This window comes from Microtus pennsylvanicus, chromosome 7, assembly GCF_037038515.1.
Source record: "Microtus pennsylvanicus isolate mMicPen1 chromosome 7, mMicPen1.hap1, whole genome shotgun sequence".
NCBI lineage: Eukaryota > Metazoa > Chordata > Mammalia > Rodentia > Cricetidae > Microtus > Microtus pennsylvanicus.
In genome coordinates this window covers 1,185,919-1,203,244 of record NC_134585.1, presented here as the reverse complement: position 1 = coordinate 1,203,244, position 17,326 = coordinate 1,185,919, and the positions used below count along the sequence as shown (strand labels likewise).

Genomic DNA, 17,326 nt, shown 5'->3' with positions numbered 1-17,326 from the left:
GGGCGCCAGGCACATTGAATCACACAGGCAAAATAGCTATACACATAAAGTAAATTTTAAATTCTTGTTTTTTAAATCTCCAAGTCTGATCCCTGACCTGAGTGGACAGGAGTGTCCTCACAAAGCCCAACATCCTCAGATCCAAATGCTACGCTGCGTGTCTAAGGTCACGCTGCACTCTCCTTGGCCATCCCTGCTCCACCTGTGTCCAGAGTGAACTACTCTGCTGCCTCTGATGAACTGACGGGGTGAGGGGACAGAAACAAGGGAAAAAATACCGGTTTCCACTGTGTTTATTACTAATATAAAAAAACATTAAAAAGAAAAAAAAGTCACTCTTAGTTCTCCAATAACTCTCGCCCTCCTGCCCACACCTCCTGACCCACTTCCTCAGGGCCAGCTCAAAACCCAACATGTTCACTGCCGTTTTCACAGAAAACAACCAGTGTCAGGGACGTCAGAGAGGAGGGTCAGAGGGGACAGTACTCACTGTCCAGGGGGAGAGTCACAGAGTTCAAATGAAAGGGCTGGTGGTCCCACAATGATAGGGCCCAACTAAAACGAGACAGGCAGGAGCTGGGTGGGGAGTCAGGACATCCCTGGCTGTTGTCAGACCCAGAATAACTGACACCAGGGAAGAGGGCACGACAGGAAGTCTCACGTTCTCCCACGCTGGGAGGTAGGTGAAATCTGGAGGGCACCAAGAGTCTCGCTCCATTTGGCAGAAAAACTTATCTAGTGTGGGGAAAGCACAAAAATGCCACAGACACTGAGGAAGGCGACAGGGGATGCACAGTTTCACAAAGCACAGTGACCACAGGCCTTAGCGGTGGGGCTCATGCTACCGACAAGAAGCTAGGACGTCCAAAAGCAGGGGTAGGCTGTTCGGGGAGCAAGCCTGGACCAGTCACTCAAACCTGACCCCAAGGCCAGACAACCTGGTGCGCTTCCTGGGCAGCTGCAAACACCGGGGCTTCCCATCAAAGGACTGCAGGCTGCTCCAGGGTCCTTGGGAACCGAGGGCAATACTGGGGGCAGGCCAACAGATGCACAAGAAACAGCACCAAAGGTTTCCTGTTCAGCAGTCACTTGACAGAGGGGAAGATCCAGGAGGCAGTGGAAGGGAGCAAGACGGGGTCCCAAAGGTCTGGAGCCTGGATCAGAAGACAGTGCACACCGCACACCAGTGACAACCACAACTCTGGACCCCAAACGGGGGAGGTGATGAATGGGGTGGACATGTCGCTGACTGAAGGTGATAGGAGAACCTTCAAGTAGCTATGATGGGGCCACGAGGTCAGCCTGTGTGGGAAGGCACAGTCTCACAGAGGAGGGCCATTGACGCCTGGATGGTAGAAGGCACAATGGTCTTCATATCGACAGTGGCCCTTTTTAGAAAAGTGTCGGCAGATAGGGCGGTCAGATTTGTCTGTGAACAAGGGAAAACAACAGCTTAACACCTGAGCGAGTACCCCAGCATTCAGGAGGCTGGGACAGGAAGACTGCTACAAGTTTGAGGTCAACCTGTCCACTACCCCCAAAAATAAAAACAGCTTCCTCCCCTAACCCCCCAAAAATCGTAAGGAAGAAAATGAAATAGGATGCAGAAAGCCCAGTTCTCTGCCACACACACTCCCTTCTGGTTTTGGTGTTAGGCGTAGAGCGTGGAGCTCAGGGACGCTATGCAGCTTGCTCAACCACTCCCAGACTACCAAGTATTTTTTTTTAAAGATTTATTTATTATGTATACAACATTCCTTCCATGTATGCTTGCAGGCCAGAAGAGGGCACCAGATCTCATTATAGATGGTTGTGAGCCATCATGAGGTTGCTGGGAATTGAACTCAGGACCTCTGGAAGAGCAGTCAGTGCTCTTAACCTCAGAGCCATCTCTCTAGCCCCCAGACTACCAAGTATTTTGGAAAGGCATTCATTTTGAGGGAAGAAAGATGTTTAGTGCTACAAGTATCTGCCAGCTAAGAAGCTGGCAGCTCAGTGGCAGAGGAATCCTTAACTCTGGAAAAGCCATGCATTAATTCTCAATGCTCTCAGAGACAGCCCAAAGGAGAAGAGACTGGAGAGAGCATGCTGGCATGCAGGACAAGGCACAGGCATAACAAGGTGGGCCTTACCTTCCATCACCGGAGGAATGTCCGGAGGTGGGCAGGTGTTCTTGACAAGAGACCAGCTTTTGAGCCTTCGTGGATTTCTTGGCTCTTTGTAAAAGCTTTCCCTAGAGGGACCCCCATGGCCTGGCCCAGGAAAAGGAGGCTCAGTATTGACACCCCACCAACCACGACCATATGGGCTAGCTCTAGGACCAAGACCTCCTCGAATAGGGCCTCTACCCCGTGGAGGAGGTGGGAGACTCAGCAGTGGTGGAATCATTGGTCCCCTTGATCCTGGAGGACCCCTGTGAAGAGCTACAGAGAGAAAGACAAGGAGGGTGATTGGGGAGCAGCTAACCCCAGACAAAAGCCCCTCCCCCACCCACAGGGGCAAAGCAGTCTGACACACCACTTCAAGTGCACAACCATCACAGCTCTACCTGGGCTTTCATCACCCAGGCAAAGAAATTAGTTTTCTTAGTGCTTCTTAACCCCATGCTGGGAATTGAACCCAGGACCCTATGTATGCTAGGCAATTACTATACTACTGAGCTAAATCCCCAGCCTCAAAGAGAGACATCCATTTATGTGCCCTTTCCTCTCACAGAAGGTAGCCACTATCCTGACCTTTTTCCCCCCTCTGAGACACGGTTTCTCTGTGTAGCTCTGGCTGTCCTGGAATTCCTGCCTGACTCCCAACTGTTGGGACTAAAGGTTTAAAGGTTTGCACCACCACACCCGGGTTACATCAGCTACTTTTTAAGTATATGGTTCAATTAAGTAAGTTCACGTGCCATGACACAGAATCCTAGAACCAGAACGGGTTCCTCTGAACAAGCCCTTTCCTTATATACCCAGCAGCCCCAGTAGCCCGCATTCCACTGTTTGTACGAATCTGACTTTAGACAGTGCGTGCACTTATCTTTCCGTGCCCACCGTGTTCTCAAGGTTCGCCCATGCTGGGCCCTAACAACATTTCCTTCCTTTGTAAGATGAAACAATATCCCATTGAAAAGATACATACTGTTAGCTTTGATGGCAGCCTGGGCTACATAGCAACCCTCTCAAAAAAACCCAACCCCAAAAGACCATGCTTTCAATTCTTGTAAAAATACATCCCGAAATGGAACTGTTGGCTTGTGTGGCAGTTCCGTCCTTCTGCTTCCTTACACAGGGTCTGTAGCTCAGGCTAGTCCTCCTGCCTCACCCTCCAAAGTTGTAGACATTCGCCACCACGTTTTATTTTTAGTTTTCTTTCTTTTCTTTTCCTTAAAGATTACTTATTAAGTATACAGTGTTCTACCTATATGCATGCCTGCAGGCCAGAAGAGGACACCAGATCTCATTACAGACGGTTGTGAGCCACCATGTGGTTGCTGGGAATTGAACTCAGGACCTTTGGGAGAGTAGGCAGTGCTCTTAACCACTGAACCATCTCTCCAGCCCCTTATTTTTAGTTTTGTAATAAATCTCCATACTGTTTACACAGTAGTTATATGGTCTCAGGGCTAGCTTACAGTGTTATCTGATTAACAGAAATTCATATTGTTTGATGCAGCTCCTTTATGACTAGCACAGTGTGTGTATGCATAGAGGCCTGGTAGGGTTTCCTTGAACCTGGCCCTCACTCACAGCCGGCAAGCCCTGGAGCCCCCACCTCTGCCTCCTCACCACTGCCCTGTACCCAGCTCCTGACATGGCTGCTGCAGTCTGACATCAGGTCTCGTTTGTGTGACGCAAGCACTCTGTCAACTGGGCACCTCCCCAGTACGTCTTCTCCCCAGGGACTTAGCCCCTTTGCTGCCACTATGCCTGCCTGGTCTGGGTGTTGTTTACAAACTTTTTTTATTTTAATCCTGTTTTACAGTTTCCTTAGACTTGATTTTTTTATTTGGTATTTCTACAACATCAAAGTTCCTAGTTTTCCCTAAATGTCTAACTGAGACATCACTTTACTGACAGGACCACTTCTTTGGTTACATCTTTATACATAAATGTTCATATATTAACAGGCCCCCCAATTATCTCAGATAGGGTCTCATGTATCCCAGGCTAGCTGGTCTTAATTTGCTATGTAGGAGAGGTGGCCAGGAGCTTCTGATCCTCCTGCCTCAGTCTTTCAAGTATTACAAATTACAAAGAATGTCGATCATCCTATGAAAACCACGATGTCATAGCTACTATAGCTTTACACCAAATCTTCCTATGCTCTTCCATGTAGAGTCTGTGTTTCCCTATAACAGAGGTTCATTCCTACACAAGCGGAACAGACAGGCTGTGAAAGCCTCAGACCTAGGAGTTAATTTGGAAGGAAACCGACATTTTGACAGCACCATGTTTCCAAACACATACACAATCACTCACTGAGGTACACACGCACCAGGGCCCGTTCCTCCTCACCTGACTTGGGGTCACCAGGCTTTCCATTAGCCATGGGGGGAGGGCCCAGAAGGCTGGGTGGTCCTAAGAGCAGACGTGAAAACAGTCATCAGAATGGTGCAAAGGACTGATCATCTCGTTCTTACGTGGTCTTTAACACTCATTTTTTTTTAACCAATAAAGTCAGATATATCCACTCAGCAGTGCCGCAATCTCTCACCCCGTCCCTCTGCAGAGTTGTCCGAGACTGAGCAAAACAGTGGAGATTCCATCACAGCTGCATCCACAACATGCCCAGTGATTCCACAAGCCCCAATCCCTCACCTTAACTGTTGGCCCATCATAGTTTTTTTCTCCTCTCCTTCCCTCGGGGGAGTAGTTCACAGAAGGCTGCACTTTCACCTAACCAGTGGAAGTGTGGTCACAAATTGTCTTCCCGGTCATCACAATCTGTAATAACGCTGCCTCCCCTCTCCCCCGCTATCCTGCGGCTGCGCAAGCCAGATCTTTAGCCGCCACCTCCCCTGCCTTCTCCGGAAAGGGTCAGGAGCCAGACTGAGGTGAAGGGTTCAAGCAAGCAAACTCCTCATTTAAGGTTCCACCAGCAGCCCTCCCCTAGCCCGCTCCCGCCTCACCTCCACGCGTGCGCCCTTCCTCCTTCCGTTCGAGCCCCCTCCCCCGCATTGCAACCCTCGCCTAGCCCCCGGCCCGCTGACAGGCGTGTGCACGCTCTTCCCCTCACCAAGGCGACTCTCGTCCTCTTCGTCTCCGGGCTCTTCCCGGTCGGACAGTGCGGGATGCTGCGGCGGCTGCTGCTGCTGATTCTGCTTCTTTCGTTTAGGCATCGTGGCTGCGGCAATGGCTGCAGCAGGATTTGGAGGGCAGTGAGGAAGGGGCACACTAGGTTTGTTTCCGCTTCCGGGTGGGCCGGGAGACCGAGGCTTAAGCCATGCCACTTCCGGCGGGTTGTGGATCCGCGGCAGCATCCTCCAACCTGGGGCCTCGCTCGGTCTGCCGCGCAGCGGGAGGCTTTGCTTCCCCAGTGTAGCCCCTGCTCACCCGCGCACGTGGAAAAGCACCTCCGCCGCGTTACCGGGAGGCACTGGCCGGACTTCGGGCCTCCGGCGGCAAGCGAACGGCCCGTCGCACCCTGAGGCCGCCACATCCGGTCCCCCGGTTACCATGGCAACAGCTGCAGTCACAACTCCGCGCTCTCTGACCTCCTCTCCAAAGTCCTTGCCCCGCTTGCGTTTCCTCCTCGCCCGCCCGCGCGGCCCGTCGGCCGCCAGCATCTCGGCATCCTCCGCCGCAAGTCCGTGCGCCGCGGGCGGCGAGCCCCTCGGGGCAGCCGCCGCGGCCGCGTCGCTTCGGCTCGGCAGCTAGGGGCCATCCCGGTGGCTGCCGGGCAGGAGGCGTGTCCGGCTCGCCCCCTCCCGCCCCCCCCGCCAGGTGAGTGGCAGCTCCGGGGGACCTCCAGGCAAGCGGGGGATGACACTCGTCCCCCCTCCCGCGACTGCCACTTGGTAGCGCCCGTGACAGAGACGGCCCGGGCCTCCCACGCGCGCCTCCAGCTCGCCGCTCCGCGCCGCGCACCCGGAGCCGCCGCCGCCGCCGCCGCCGCGGGCTCTCACGTGCCGCTTGCAGCCCGGCCGCCCCGCTCCCCGCCGCCCGCCCGCCGCTGACGTCACCGCGGCCCCGCCTCCCCAGGGCCCCGGGCCGCCGGCGGGGGCTGCCCGGGGGAGTCAGTTGCGGCGGCGGGGAGCTCGGCGGAGGGCGGGCCGGGGACGCGGGGGCCATGCCGAGGAAGAAGCCCTTCAGCGTGAAGCAGAAGAAGAAGCAGCTGCAGGACAAGCGGGAGCGGAAGCGAGGTCAGGGAGGGGGCGGGGCCGCTGCGCAGCTCGGGAGGAGGGGTGTGCCGCCGCCGCCGCACCGCGGGCGTGCGGGGTGGGGGGGGTGGAGCGGGCTCTCGCGGTCCCGCGTGGGCTGCCACGGTGGGGGTTTCCCGCAGCGGCGCGGGGGTGTGTGCGGGGGCCGGGGAGGGGAAGCCCTGCCGCTGCCACCGGGCGCGGTGACGACTTACAGGCCTATCCGGGAGGGAACTGGGGCGCGCGGTCGGGAGGATGGAGGAGCCTCTGGAGAAGTTGGGGCGGCTGAAGAAGGGCTTGTCCTACCGGCTCGGGGGGGAGCTTTGTGTATCCCGAGAACCGGTCTACACTGGCGTCACCGGTCCCTCCCCTCAGGGCTTCAAGATGGGCTTCGCTCCAGTTCCAACAGCCGCAGCGGGAGCCGGGAGCGGCGGGAGGAGCAGACCGACACCTCGGATGGGGAATCCGTGACCCATCACATCCGCAGGCTCAACCAGCAACCTTCCCAGGGGCTGGGGCCCAGAGGCTACGATCCCAACCGGTGAGCGAAGGAGAAGGGCGCCGGCCCGTGATTCCCCGTCCTGAGCCTTGAGGAAAGCTTCTGAGGAAGGCTGGAAAGTGGAGCTTAGTGAGGCCGGAAACCACGGTGGTTTTCCCAGGGATGGGCCACAGTCGTGCTTTCCAAGAGGGGCTGTCAAGAGTTTGTTTTCGGAGATGGGGGGGGGGGGGTGTTACCGAGAGACCTGAACTGCCAGGGGAGGAGGTTTTGCAAAGTTGTATGTTCTGGCAAGGAGGTGAAGAGATTGTGGTCAGAGGACTCCAGTAGATGAGTGTTGTCCCTCTTCCCTCAGATACCGGCTGCATTTTGAACGGGACAGCCGTGAGGAGGTGGAGAGGAGAAAGAGAGCAGCCAGAGAGCAAGTGTTGCAGCCTGTCAGTGCTGAAATGCTGGAGCTGGATATCCGGGAAGTCTATCAGCCGGGCTCAGGTGAGTGAGTGCCCTCAGCTTGGGGAGCTCGCTGGCTGAGAGAGAGGAGAGCTGGGATCCAAGATGCACCATTGAGTTTGAAAAAGACCTAGCCGCATGGTGGTGGCACACACCTTAAGTCCCAGCAGAGGCAGGCAGATCTCTGAATTCGAGGCCAGCCTGGACTATGGAGTGAGTTCCAGAACAGCCAAGGATACACAGAAACCCTATCTTGAAAAACAAAACAGAGAGAGAGAGAGAAGAAGGAGGAGGAGGAGGAGGGGGGGGGAGGGAAAGAGTCCTCAGGTTTGTCTGTACTTTCTCTCGTTTCCCAGTCCTGGACTTTCCCCGCCGTCCTCCATGGAACTATGAGATGTCCAAGGAGCAGCTGATGAGCCAAGAGGAGCGGAGCTTCCAGGAATACCTTGGGAAGATACATGGCGCTTACGCTTCAGAGAAACTCAGCTACTTTGAGCACAATCTGGAGGTGACGGTGGTGTGGGACAGGGTTGACATATTGTGTGTGGTCCTGGATAGCGTTCTGGGCTCAGGCAAGAGAAGGACTCTAGGCCAAATTCCCTTGTGATGTTTGCAGACGTGGAGGCAGCTGTGGCGGGTGTTGGAGATGTCTGACATCGTCCTGCTCATCACTGACATCCGACACCCGGTGAGTGCGTGGGAACCTCTGTGAGGAAGATCCTAGTGGGGGTGCTTTTCATTTTCCTGGTGAGCGTGTGTCCAGGGCTTGCCATCCACTTGTAGCACGTATGCTGGGAACTGTGAAGCTGGAGTCAGCCTTGGCTCTCAGATGGAGACGGTGGTGTCACCTTGTTTTGTGGGCTGGGATCTCTTACTGGCCTGGAGCTCACCAGATAGCCCCGGGGATCCCCCGGTCTCCTTTCCCGGTGCTGCGGTTACAGTAGCTTTCTTCCTTTCTGATTTCATTTTTATGACTTGTTTTAAAGTCTTCAGTCAGAACTGCCTTTCTCTTTCCCTTTTGTTTTGTTCTGCTGAGGATGAAACCCTGGGCCTTGCACGTGCTAGGCCTGAGCTTTACCACCGAGCTACACCCCCAGGTTGAGGAACTCAGTGTTACATTCGTCTCTCTCTCTCTCTCTTTTTTTTTTTTTTTTTTTTTTGGTTTATCGAGACAGGGTTTCTCTGTAGCTATCAAGCCTGTCCTGGAACTAGCTCTTGTAGACCAGGCTGGCCTCGAACTCACAGAGATCCGCCTGTCTCTGCCTCCCGAGTGCTGGGATTAAAGGTGTGCACCACCACTGCCCGGCTTACATTCGTCTCTCATAGTCTGCCATTCCCCTGCTGGCCAGCTTACACACACACACACACACACACCATTTTCCTAGTTTACCAGAGCTAGACCAGTAGAAAGTCCCAGTACAAAGCTCCAGGGAGTTCGAAGGCAACTGGTGACTTCTTAGGCTCAGCCCAAAGGTGCCTTTCTCCCTCCTCTCCTTTCCCCAGCACACCATCGCCACAGATTCCGCCTGCAGTGCTAGGGTAGTGGGCAGGCTGCAGCCCTCCGCTGGACAGCCCTGCGAATCCGGTTTCCTGACGGCCACCTCACTGTTGTTTCCAGTGCAGAAGGGGAGGTCTGTGGGGACCTTTAGGTCGGAGATCCCGATGAGTGCACACATATGTACAGTTACAGGCGTGCATGTGTGCATCCATATGAACCATCACATGCACGTGTGTTACAGTCATACACACTTAACACAAATACGTAAACACGTGCACATGCTTTTGTGCGTGTGGCTGTGCACGTGTGCACTTACACAGTTATGTGCACAGAGAAGCATGTGTTGCTTCTTATGCAGTCCGCATTCCTGTTCCTGATCTAGTTGGTGTTGTCATATTTCCCATCCCTCCCTCCCTCTTTCTCTCTCATTGTGACCTGCAGGAAGCACCCTGAGACTTGCCTGGGTTGTCACTAACACCTGCTTTGCCTTTCTTGTTTGGTGTGGCTGGTTTACTGTTTTCGCCCTTACTCTGTCTACATCAGGCAGGGCCTTGCGTTTTTTGCTGTGCCAGGTGACAGGAGCTGGGCTCACGTCTCATCACTCTGACAGGTCGTGAACTTCCCCCCAGCACTGTATGAGTACGTAACTGCAGAATTGGGGCTGGCGCTGGTGCTGGTCCTGAACAAGGTGGACCTGGCCCCGCCAGCTCTTGTGGTCGCCTGGAAGCATTATTTTCACCAGCACTACCCCCAACTCCACATTGTCCTGTTCACCTCCTTCCCTCGGGACACAAGAACTCCACAGGAACCTGGCAGTGGTGAGCCGAGGGGGCCGTGGAGAGGGGGCTGTGGGTGAGGAGAGCGGAGTGGAGGGGGCTGTGAGTGAGGAGGGCGGCACGGGTCAGTGAACAGGGAAGCTTGTTGGCAAAGGAACCTGCTTTGGGGTTAAGGATTGCAGAAGAGGTGAGATGCATCTTTACCCTCTTTTCTCAGTCTTAAAGAAGAATCGAAGACGGGGGAGAGGATGGACTCGGGCGCTGGGGCCGGAGCAGTTGCTGAGAGCCTGCGAAGCCATCACTGCGGGGAAAGGTGTGTGGCCTTTGGAAGGGGCCCATGGAACAGGGGTTCACTTCTCTGGATCTCTCTGTTATACACGTTTGGGAAAGTTGTGGAAGAAGGAGCGACCTCTACTGGTGGGAAGGACAGCATCAGGAGGTGGACAGGAGCCTCCATGGTCTTGTTAGATGCTTTGACAGAGAGAATAGGGTCCAGTGAGGACTGGGAATTTCTGTCTGCTGTGGTGCACACTGGCATGCTGTGGTATTTCGGAATGCTGGTGACATCAGCTGGGCATATCCATAGTGGGGTTCAGTGAGGATTGGGGTACATGCACACTGGCATGCCGTGGTGTTTTGGAATGCTGGTGACATCAGCTGGGCATTATCCGTAGTGGCCACCTGGGGGTGAGGGAAACCCCCTTTATTTTTTTCTTCTTGGAGCAGTGGACTTGAGCAGCTGGCGTGAGAAGATTGCTAGGGATGTGGCTGGAGCCTCCTGGGGTAATGGCTCTGGGGAAGAAGAAGAGGAGGAAGATGGGCCAGCAGTCCTGGTAGAGCAGCAGACGGACTCAGCGATGGAGCCCACGGGCCCCTCCAGGGAGCGCTACAAGGACGGGGTGGTGACCATCGGCTGTGTGGGTAAGGACTCAGAGGCCTGCCATGACGGCCTCCTCCTTATGCAGTTTCAGTGTTTGTGGAGGGGGAGCTGGGCCTCTGTGGGCTCTGTGTTCTCAAGGACAGAGCTCTGCTGTTGGTCCTGGGAGCTGAAGGGCACCAACTGCAGGGGCGGGCGTAGCGCTGAGCCTCTCGGTGCCCAGTGCTTCTTAGGTATTGCTTTGAGTGACCAATAGATATGCCCTGGTTCAGCTGTTCCTCCTACAGGATCCGTAAGTCATAGCAGGAGGGCAGTAAGTGTCAGCTTCCCCTGGATTGGAGCCCTTTGCAGTGGGGTCCGAGAGTAGCTCCCCAGTTAAGAACTGTGTCACAAGTCCAGCGTGGGGTGATCTTTATCTTAGCACATGGAGACAGAAGCAGACCAGTCTCTGAGTTCAAGGCCAGCCTGCGCTACATAGTGAACTCCCCAGCACGAGCTGCACAGTGAGACCCTGTCTCAGAAAGGAAAAGCTTTGTTTAGCTCCAGCAGAGCAGCCGTGTTCAGCCTGGGTCTCAACCCCTCGGGGTCGCAGGGTCCCTTCACGGAGCCACATGTTAGATGTCCCCACATGTCAGATGTCCCGCATATCACATGTTTACATTACCATTTGTAACAGTAGAGAAGTTACAGCCATGAAGTAGCAATGAGAGCAGTGTTTTGTTGGGGTCACCACACGAGGAACTGTGGAACTGTGCTAAAGGGTCGCAGCCACTGCAGTAGAGGAGAAGTGTGCTGTATGGTTAGGGTAGGCTCTAAGGTTCCTTCTCATTGGACCCATGGGCTGAGAGGAGTATCTTAGGCATTTGTGGGATTTTGTTTTGTTTTATATACTTATTTTATTTTTTATGTGTGTTAGTGTTTTGCCTGAATGTATGTATGTGCACGTGTGTGGGGGGGGGGGGGGTGCCTGTAGAGCCAGAAGAGGGCACTGGATTCCCTGGAGTTGGGGTTGTGGACTGTTGTGTTGTAAGCCGCTGTGTGGCTGCTGGGAACAGAACCCAGGTCCTGTAAGAGCAGTGACTTACCTCAACACGGAGACATCCCTCCAGCCCTGGCATTCTGGACCTCAGCTTAAGTTCCATGAGAAGCCAGTGGTGGGTGGTAGGATCTGGTCTCATTCAGAGGTTTGTTGTTTGTACTGACTGGAGGGAATGAGGGAGAAGGTCAAGAAACGAGAAGAGGATGCGCAGAGGCTTCTCTTCTTCCAGGGGACAGCCCGGAGCTGCCGGGAGGAGCTGGATGTGCTCAGCCTATAGCCCCAGATTTGGGGAGGCTGAGGCATGAGGGTTATGAGAGTTCAAGGTCAGCCTGGACTGTGTGCGGAGTTCCAGGCCAGCTTGGACCCTCTTAAAGAAGAAGAACCCCCTCCAAGGAGTTGGTCAGAGAAAGGTGATAGAGGCGTGTGGTGTCTGTGTGTGTGAGGTGTGTGTGAGGTGTGTGTTGGGGGGAGACTGAGACGTGTATTTGAAGGTGGAGAAAATGGGAATTCTGATGGCTTCACTTGGCACACAAGAGAAAGCAAGGGATAAAGAAAGCTTTTTGCTTGTTTGTTTTAGAAAGCCTGAGCAGCTGGGACTGTTGAGCCAGGGAAACTGGGAAAGGAGCAGGTTTGGAGGGCTGGAGAGTGTAAGGATAACAGAGCTGCCGTGGACTGCCGCAGGTGCCACGGTGGAGCAGGCTGTGGGTTAGGGGTCTGGAGACGGGCATGTGGGAGGATTTCAACTTAAGGAGCCTCTAAGGAGTATTTGGGGGATGTAATGCCATGGCATGGGAGAAGGTAGGCAGAGAGAAAGCTGGAGACTGAGGCAGAACAGTATTTAGTTTGGGCAAAGGAAAAGGAGAGTGGAAAACCCAGGGACAGTCTAGAAGTGAATACAGTGTGCTCATGTCTGTGGGACAGGGCTGACTCGGGAGAGTGCAGTGTGCTCACGTCTGTGAAGCTGGGCTGACGACGGCGGGAGAGGGAGGAGAGTTGTTTACCTGGTATGATGGGAAGATCAGGTTTTCAGAGGCAGGGGGAAAAGAGAACCACATGAAGCCCACTTGAGAGAAAAGGTACAACAGCATCCTCTGCCTAGTTCCAGCCAGATGGAGTCACAGGCTGACCAATGGTGCTGTCTTGTTCTGAAACCAGGGAGCATGGGTGAAAGCTCATCAGATCAGAACAAGCGGTGGGCTCTCCGGGACTGCTGTGTATTTCTGTTTGTGTTAAAGTTGCTAGTCATACCAGGCAGTGGTGGCACACACCTTTAATCCCAGTACCTAGGAGGCAGAGGCAGGCAGATCTTTGAGTTCAAGTCCAGTCTGATCTACAGATAAAGTTCTAGGACAAGCCAGGGCTACACAGAGAAACTGTCCCTCCCCCACCACCCAAAAGAGTCACAGGGATAACTTAGCAAATGGCGGCAGAATTAGATGAGCCTTCAGCCTTTTGCACTGGAGTTGCGGTTTGTTGTTTTACATCGGGGTTTTGTTGTTTTTGAAGCAGTTTCCTCGTGCAGTGTAGGCTGGTCTCAGAGTCTCAGCAATCCTTCTGCCTCAGTCTTTGGAGTGCTGGGATTGCAGCATGTGTCGCAGTTGGTGGGTTTGTCCGGAGAGCTGCTGCCAGTGTCCTCTCTGCCTCTCCTGGAGGAGCCGGCCAGGCTGTGCATCTGTTCTCAGGGGTTGCAAGGGCAGTTGTGTTCCACAGGGCCCGGCTTTTGTCAGGTGACTGAGATGCAGAAAGCCAGGATCAGGAGTTTAAGGTCAGTGTCTAGACTTGTCAGAGAGCCAGATCCTGAACCCTGAGGTGAAGCAGAGAAGTAGGGCATGCTGGGTGTTGCATAGTGTCGTGGTTACTAAGGTGACTTATCAAAGACGACATTTAATTGGGAGTGTAAGGTTTCAGAGGGTGAGTCCAGGGTCGTCATGGTGGGGGGCATGGCAGCAGGAGTAGCCGAGAACTTCCATATGATCCACAAGTTGCAGGCATGGTGAAAAGCTGGGGCGGGGAGAGGGAGGGAGAGACAGACAGACAGAGACTGGACCTGGTCAGTGGTTCTGTGCATCTCGAGCCCTTTCCAGTCTGCGTATCAGTTACCTGCATGTCAGCTACTCACATCACGTTACAGTTATGAAGTAGCAATGAGGAACCGTATTAAAGGGCACAGCGTTAGGAAGGCTGAGAACCATTGTCCTAGTCCTTCCCAGAACGGCCCCAACATCTAGGGGCCACGCACGTGAGCTTATGGGTTCGCTCATTCAAACCACCAGCGTTGCCATGCTGGAGTTGCATACTGGGGTGCAGTAACGGGAAGGGTGAACGTGGGTCAGGCAGTGAAGGCCTGAGTGGGGCCGAGAGGTCTGTGCAGGTCCAGCACCTAGGCAAAAAGAAGGTGGTGTAGCCACGAGGTGGGTGAGCCAGCAGGCATCTCCTTGGACACGTCATGATGGCTGTTCTAAGGTGTCTGGTGTCTAAATCCTGACTGATGTGGAGGGAGGCATCTGTCCTGTAAAGGGAGGAACGGACTCCAGGAGGCCAGGGGATCACCTGGGAGCCACAGCTGTGTCTGGTGTGGTGGCTGTGGTGCTTCCTTAACTTGAGCTGGTGCTCTCCTGACAGCCCCTCTGGCCGCAGTCAGGGCCTTCCACAGTCCCTGCATTGTCTTCCTAGGTTTCCCCAACGTGGGCAAGTCCTCGCTCATCAACGGGCTTGTGGGGCGGAAGGTGGTGAGTGTCTCCAGGACGCCAGGCCATACCCGGTACTTCCAGACCTACTTCCTCACGCCCTCTGTGAAGCTGTGTGACTGTCCAGGCCTTATCTTCCCCTCTCTGCTGCCCAGGCAGCTGCAGGTCTGTTGTGGTGGAGGGGGCTGTGGGAGGGAGGTGAGGGTGGGACTGAGGAGGCACTGAGTGCTGTTCCCACAGGTCCTGGCTGGCATCTACCCCATCGCCCAGATCCAGGAGCCCTACACTGCCGTGGGCTACCTGGCCTCCCGCATCCCTGTGCAGGCTCTGCTGCACCTGCGCCACCCAGAGGCCGAGGAGCCTTCAGCTGAGCACCCCTGGTGTGCCTGGGACGTCTGCGAAGGTGGGCTTCCTTCACGCTCTCTGTCTACCCTGCCGGAGCTACTCAGATTCTCCCCTCGGGGAAGGAACCTGGTGCCTGGACTGTGTGGGCGTGGGGCTGACAGGACCGGAACCTGGTTCACAGGCATCCCTTCCTGACGTTTTCTCCCTTCAGCTTGGGCAGAGAAACGAGGTTATAAAACAGCCAAGGCAGCTCGCAATGATGTGTACAGGGCAGCCAACAGCCTCCTGCGCCTGGCAGTGGATGGCCGCCTCAGCCTGTGTTTCCACCCTCCTGGCTACAGTGGACAGAGAGGTGAGGCCCTGCTGACGGGTGACGCTAAGGGAGTGGGTGGGCCTCAGGACCAGACAGCTCTGAAGAAAGTGATTGATCTGCGTGTGTGTGTGCCTGGGATGGAGGACAGCTCTGCAGATAGGTGCTCGAGCAAAGGCGTGCCTGCCAGCACTTGAGGAATTTCTTTGTGGCCACCTGCCCGCGTGTCTCTGTCTCTCTGTCTATCTCTTACACGTGTCTTTGTGTTCCTCAGGCACCTGGGAGTCTCACGCGGAGACGGCTGAGCTGGTGGTGCTGCAGGGCAGGGTAGGGCCAGCAGGTGATGAGGAGGAGGAGGAAGAGGAAGAGCTGAGCAGCTCCTGTGAGGAGGAGGGAGAGGAGGACCGGGATGCGGATGAAGAGGGAGAAGGGGACGAGGACACCCCAACCTCGGGCCCCGGTTCCTGCCTAGCTGCCCGCAACCCATATGCCCTTCTGGGCGAGGACGAGTGCTGAGCCCCACCCGGCCCAGTTTCCCTTCCCTAGCTTTGCTTTTGGACTGAGCTGGAGACCCCTGTTTGCAACTCTGATTGTGAATAAAGATTGTCTGCTTTGTAGCCCTTCCCCGGGCGGCCTGAGTGACGGCTGTGGGAGGCAGAGTTACCTGAGGCCCGGTGCTCACATCCCCACCGGCTCCCCTGGAGTTAGTCCTCCAGCCTTGGAGCGCCCCCTACTGCCTGACCTTGGTCATATCAGGGATTTTGGGGGGAAGTAACCACAGGTGTGTCTCCAAGAGAGAGATCCAGACCTCATGGAACACAGGTTTTTGGATTAAGATGGGTGTGCCAGGTTCTCCAAATCCTGGGGACTCACAGAGTACAATTCTGGAATTGACTGATAGACATAAGTGTGGCAAAACACTTGTGAAAGTGTCAGTGAGTGTGTACAGGTGAAGACTCAGTTTCCAGTGAGCAACTGTGCACACTCAGTTTGAGCAGATCAGCCCTTTGAGTACAATGTCAAGTTTCATTAGGAGCCTGAGAGCTGGGCTGGAGAGATGGCTCAATGATTAAAAGCACTGGCTGCTCTTCCAGAGGACGTGGGTTCAATTCCCAGCGCCTATATAGCAGCTCACACCTGTGTGTCTCCTGCCTCAGGGAATCTGGCACCCTCACATAGACATGCATGCAGGCAAAACACCAATGCATTAAAAACAAATCATAAAACCAAATAAAAGCCTGGGAGCGCGAATTGCTAGACAGCACAGAACCATTTCCTGAGCTCTCTGGTTTGGGGATGGAGCTCAGACTGTTTAACACCTCAGCTAGAAATTGGTGCGTGGGTCTTTAGTTCTCTATTCCTGCAGAGCTGAGAGCCCTAGGCAGAACTCTTGGTGAAAAGGGAGGGGGCACCCACATTGTTGTCTAGGTAGGGTGGTGGCATGCACGGACCAACCACAGGCCTGGCTTCCCATTCGGGTCCTGGGGACAGCAGCATTTTCTCCAATGTCAGCACTGATCTGCCAACCAAAGAGAAGGGAACCTCCATCGAGAAGAGGCTGAGGCCTCGAGCCACACCTTCCTCCATGTTTCCTGGCTTAGTGGCTCAAACGTGGACCTGAGTCCTGGCGGCTGTTACAGAGTTAGAACCAGAGCATGTAAACATGCATGAAGGTCACTCAGAATGTGCTAGAAAAGAGGAAAAGCCCAGCTAAAAAAAAACCCAGTCTCCTATCTAGGACTCCTCAGTTTCACAGATGAAAGAACAAAACATCAGAATTCTGTTTGTCCCTTTCCCCTCGCTCCTGCTCGCTGTCTTCTGTTGGCTCCTAAGATTGACCAGGGGCATTCTGGTGGGTTAGGCTGGGATGGAGTGGACACTGGGAGCTCGCTGGACTTGAACTGAAGACCTCTCAGGAGCCAGTACTGTCTTAAAGGTTGGATCTCACTACGTACTCCAGGGTTCACTGTGTAGACCAGGCTGTCTTTGAATTCACATAGATCTAAAAGGAACTCAGTTCCAAAGAAACGTGGAACATGTGTCCTCAGTCACTATCAGTGACTTGCTCATTTTTATAGGAAAATCATACCAGGCAAAGAGCTGCCTTAGGGACAGCCAGGTAGGGAGAAGGGAAGACATGCCTTAGGGATGGCCAGGTAAGGAGAAGGGAAGACATGCCTTAGGGACGGCCAGGTAGGGAGAAGGGAAGACATGCCTTAGGTCAGCTGTTCAGTTTCCGTCCGTGCTCAGATGCCGGGAGCCTTCCTTGCTCCCTCTCACTTGGGTCCACTAAGTAGGGCCATAGTGACCTGGGGCTCTGGCTTGCCACTAGCCAGGCTAGCAGAATAATCGAGTCTCATTAATGCAAGAACTTTGTTTCCACAGCTCTCATTCTGAAGCAGCCATGTGTGGCCCAGGTGAGTTCAGTTATCCGGCCTCAGAGCCAACGATGCAATCAAGAAAAGCTGAAAACTATTTGTCGGAAGTTATGGGACG

The 17,326-nt window shown here is 54.6% G+C and overlaps 2 protein-coding genes across 4 annotated transcripts; one reads left to right on the top strand and one right to left on the bottom strand.

Annotated features, from left to right (window-relative positions):
• Positions 1–277: 277 nt before the first annotated feature.
• Prr3 (proline rich 3) lies at positions 278–5,666 on the bottom strand. 3 transcript variants are annotated; one of them, XM_075979231.1, is made up of 5 exons: positions 5,230–5,258; positions 4,812–4,889; positions 4,509–4,571; positions 2,133–2,423; positions 278–1,429 (listed from the first exon to the last, which is right to left on the bottom strand). In XM_075979231.1, the coding sequence occupies exons 3-5, from the start codon at positions 4,540–4,542 to the stop codon at positions 1,323–1,325; spliced, it is 432 nt and encodes a 143-aa protein (XP_075835346.1). In that variant the 5' UTR covers positions 4,543–4,571; positions 4,812–4,889; positions 5,230–5,258; the 3' UTR covers positions 278–1,322. The 3 variants fall into 3 exon arrangements, with proteins under 3 accessions (XP_075835346.1, XP_075835344.1, XP_075835345.1); XM_075979229.1 differs by lacking the exon at positions 4,812–4,889 and having other exon boundaries at positions 5,230–5,666; XM_075979230.1 differs by lacking the exon at positions 5,230–5,258 and having other exon boundaries at positions 4,812–4,935.
• Positions 5,667–5,998: 332 nt separating this feature from the next.
• On the top strand, positions 5,999–15,447 carry Gnl1 (G protein nucleolar 1 (putative)). The gene is made up of 12 exons (XM_075979228.1): positions 5,999–6,355; positions 6,728–6,893; positions 7,204–7,340; positions 7,655–7,806; positions 7,915–7,986; positions 9,407–9,614; positions 9,790–9,885; positions 10,299–10,493; positions 14,162–14,340; positions 14,416–14,578; positions 14,732–14,872; positions 15,105–15,447. The coding sequence occupies exons 1-12, from the start codon at positions 6,283–6,285 to the stop codon at positions 15,344–15,346; spliced, it is 1,824 nt and encodes a 607-aa protein (XP_075835343.1). The 5' UTR covers positions 5,999–6,282; the 3' UTR covers positions 15,347–15,447.
• The last annotated feature ends 1,879 nt before the right edge of the window (positions 15,448–17,326 follow it).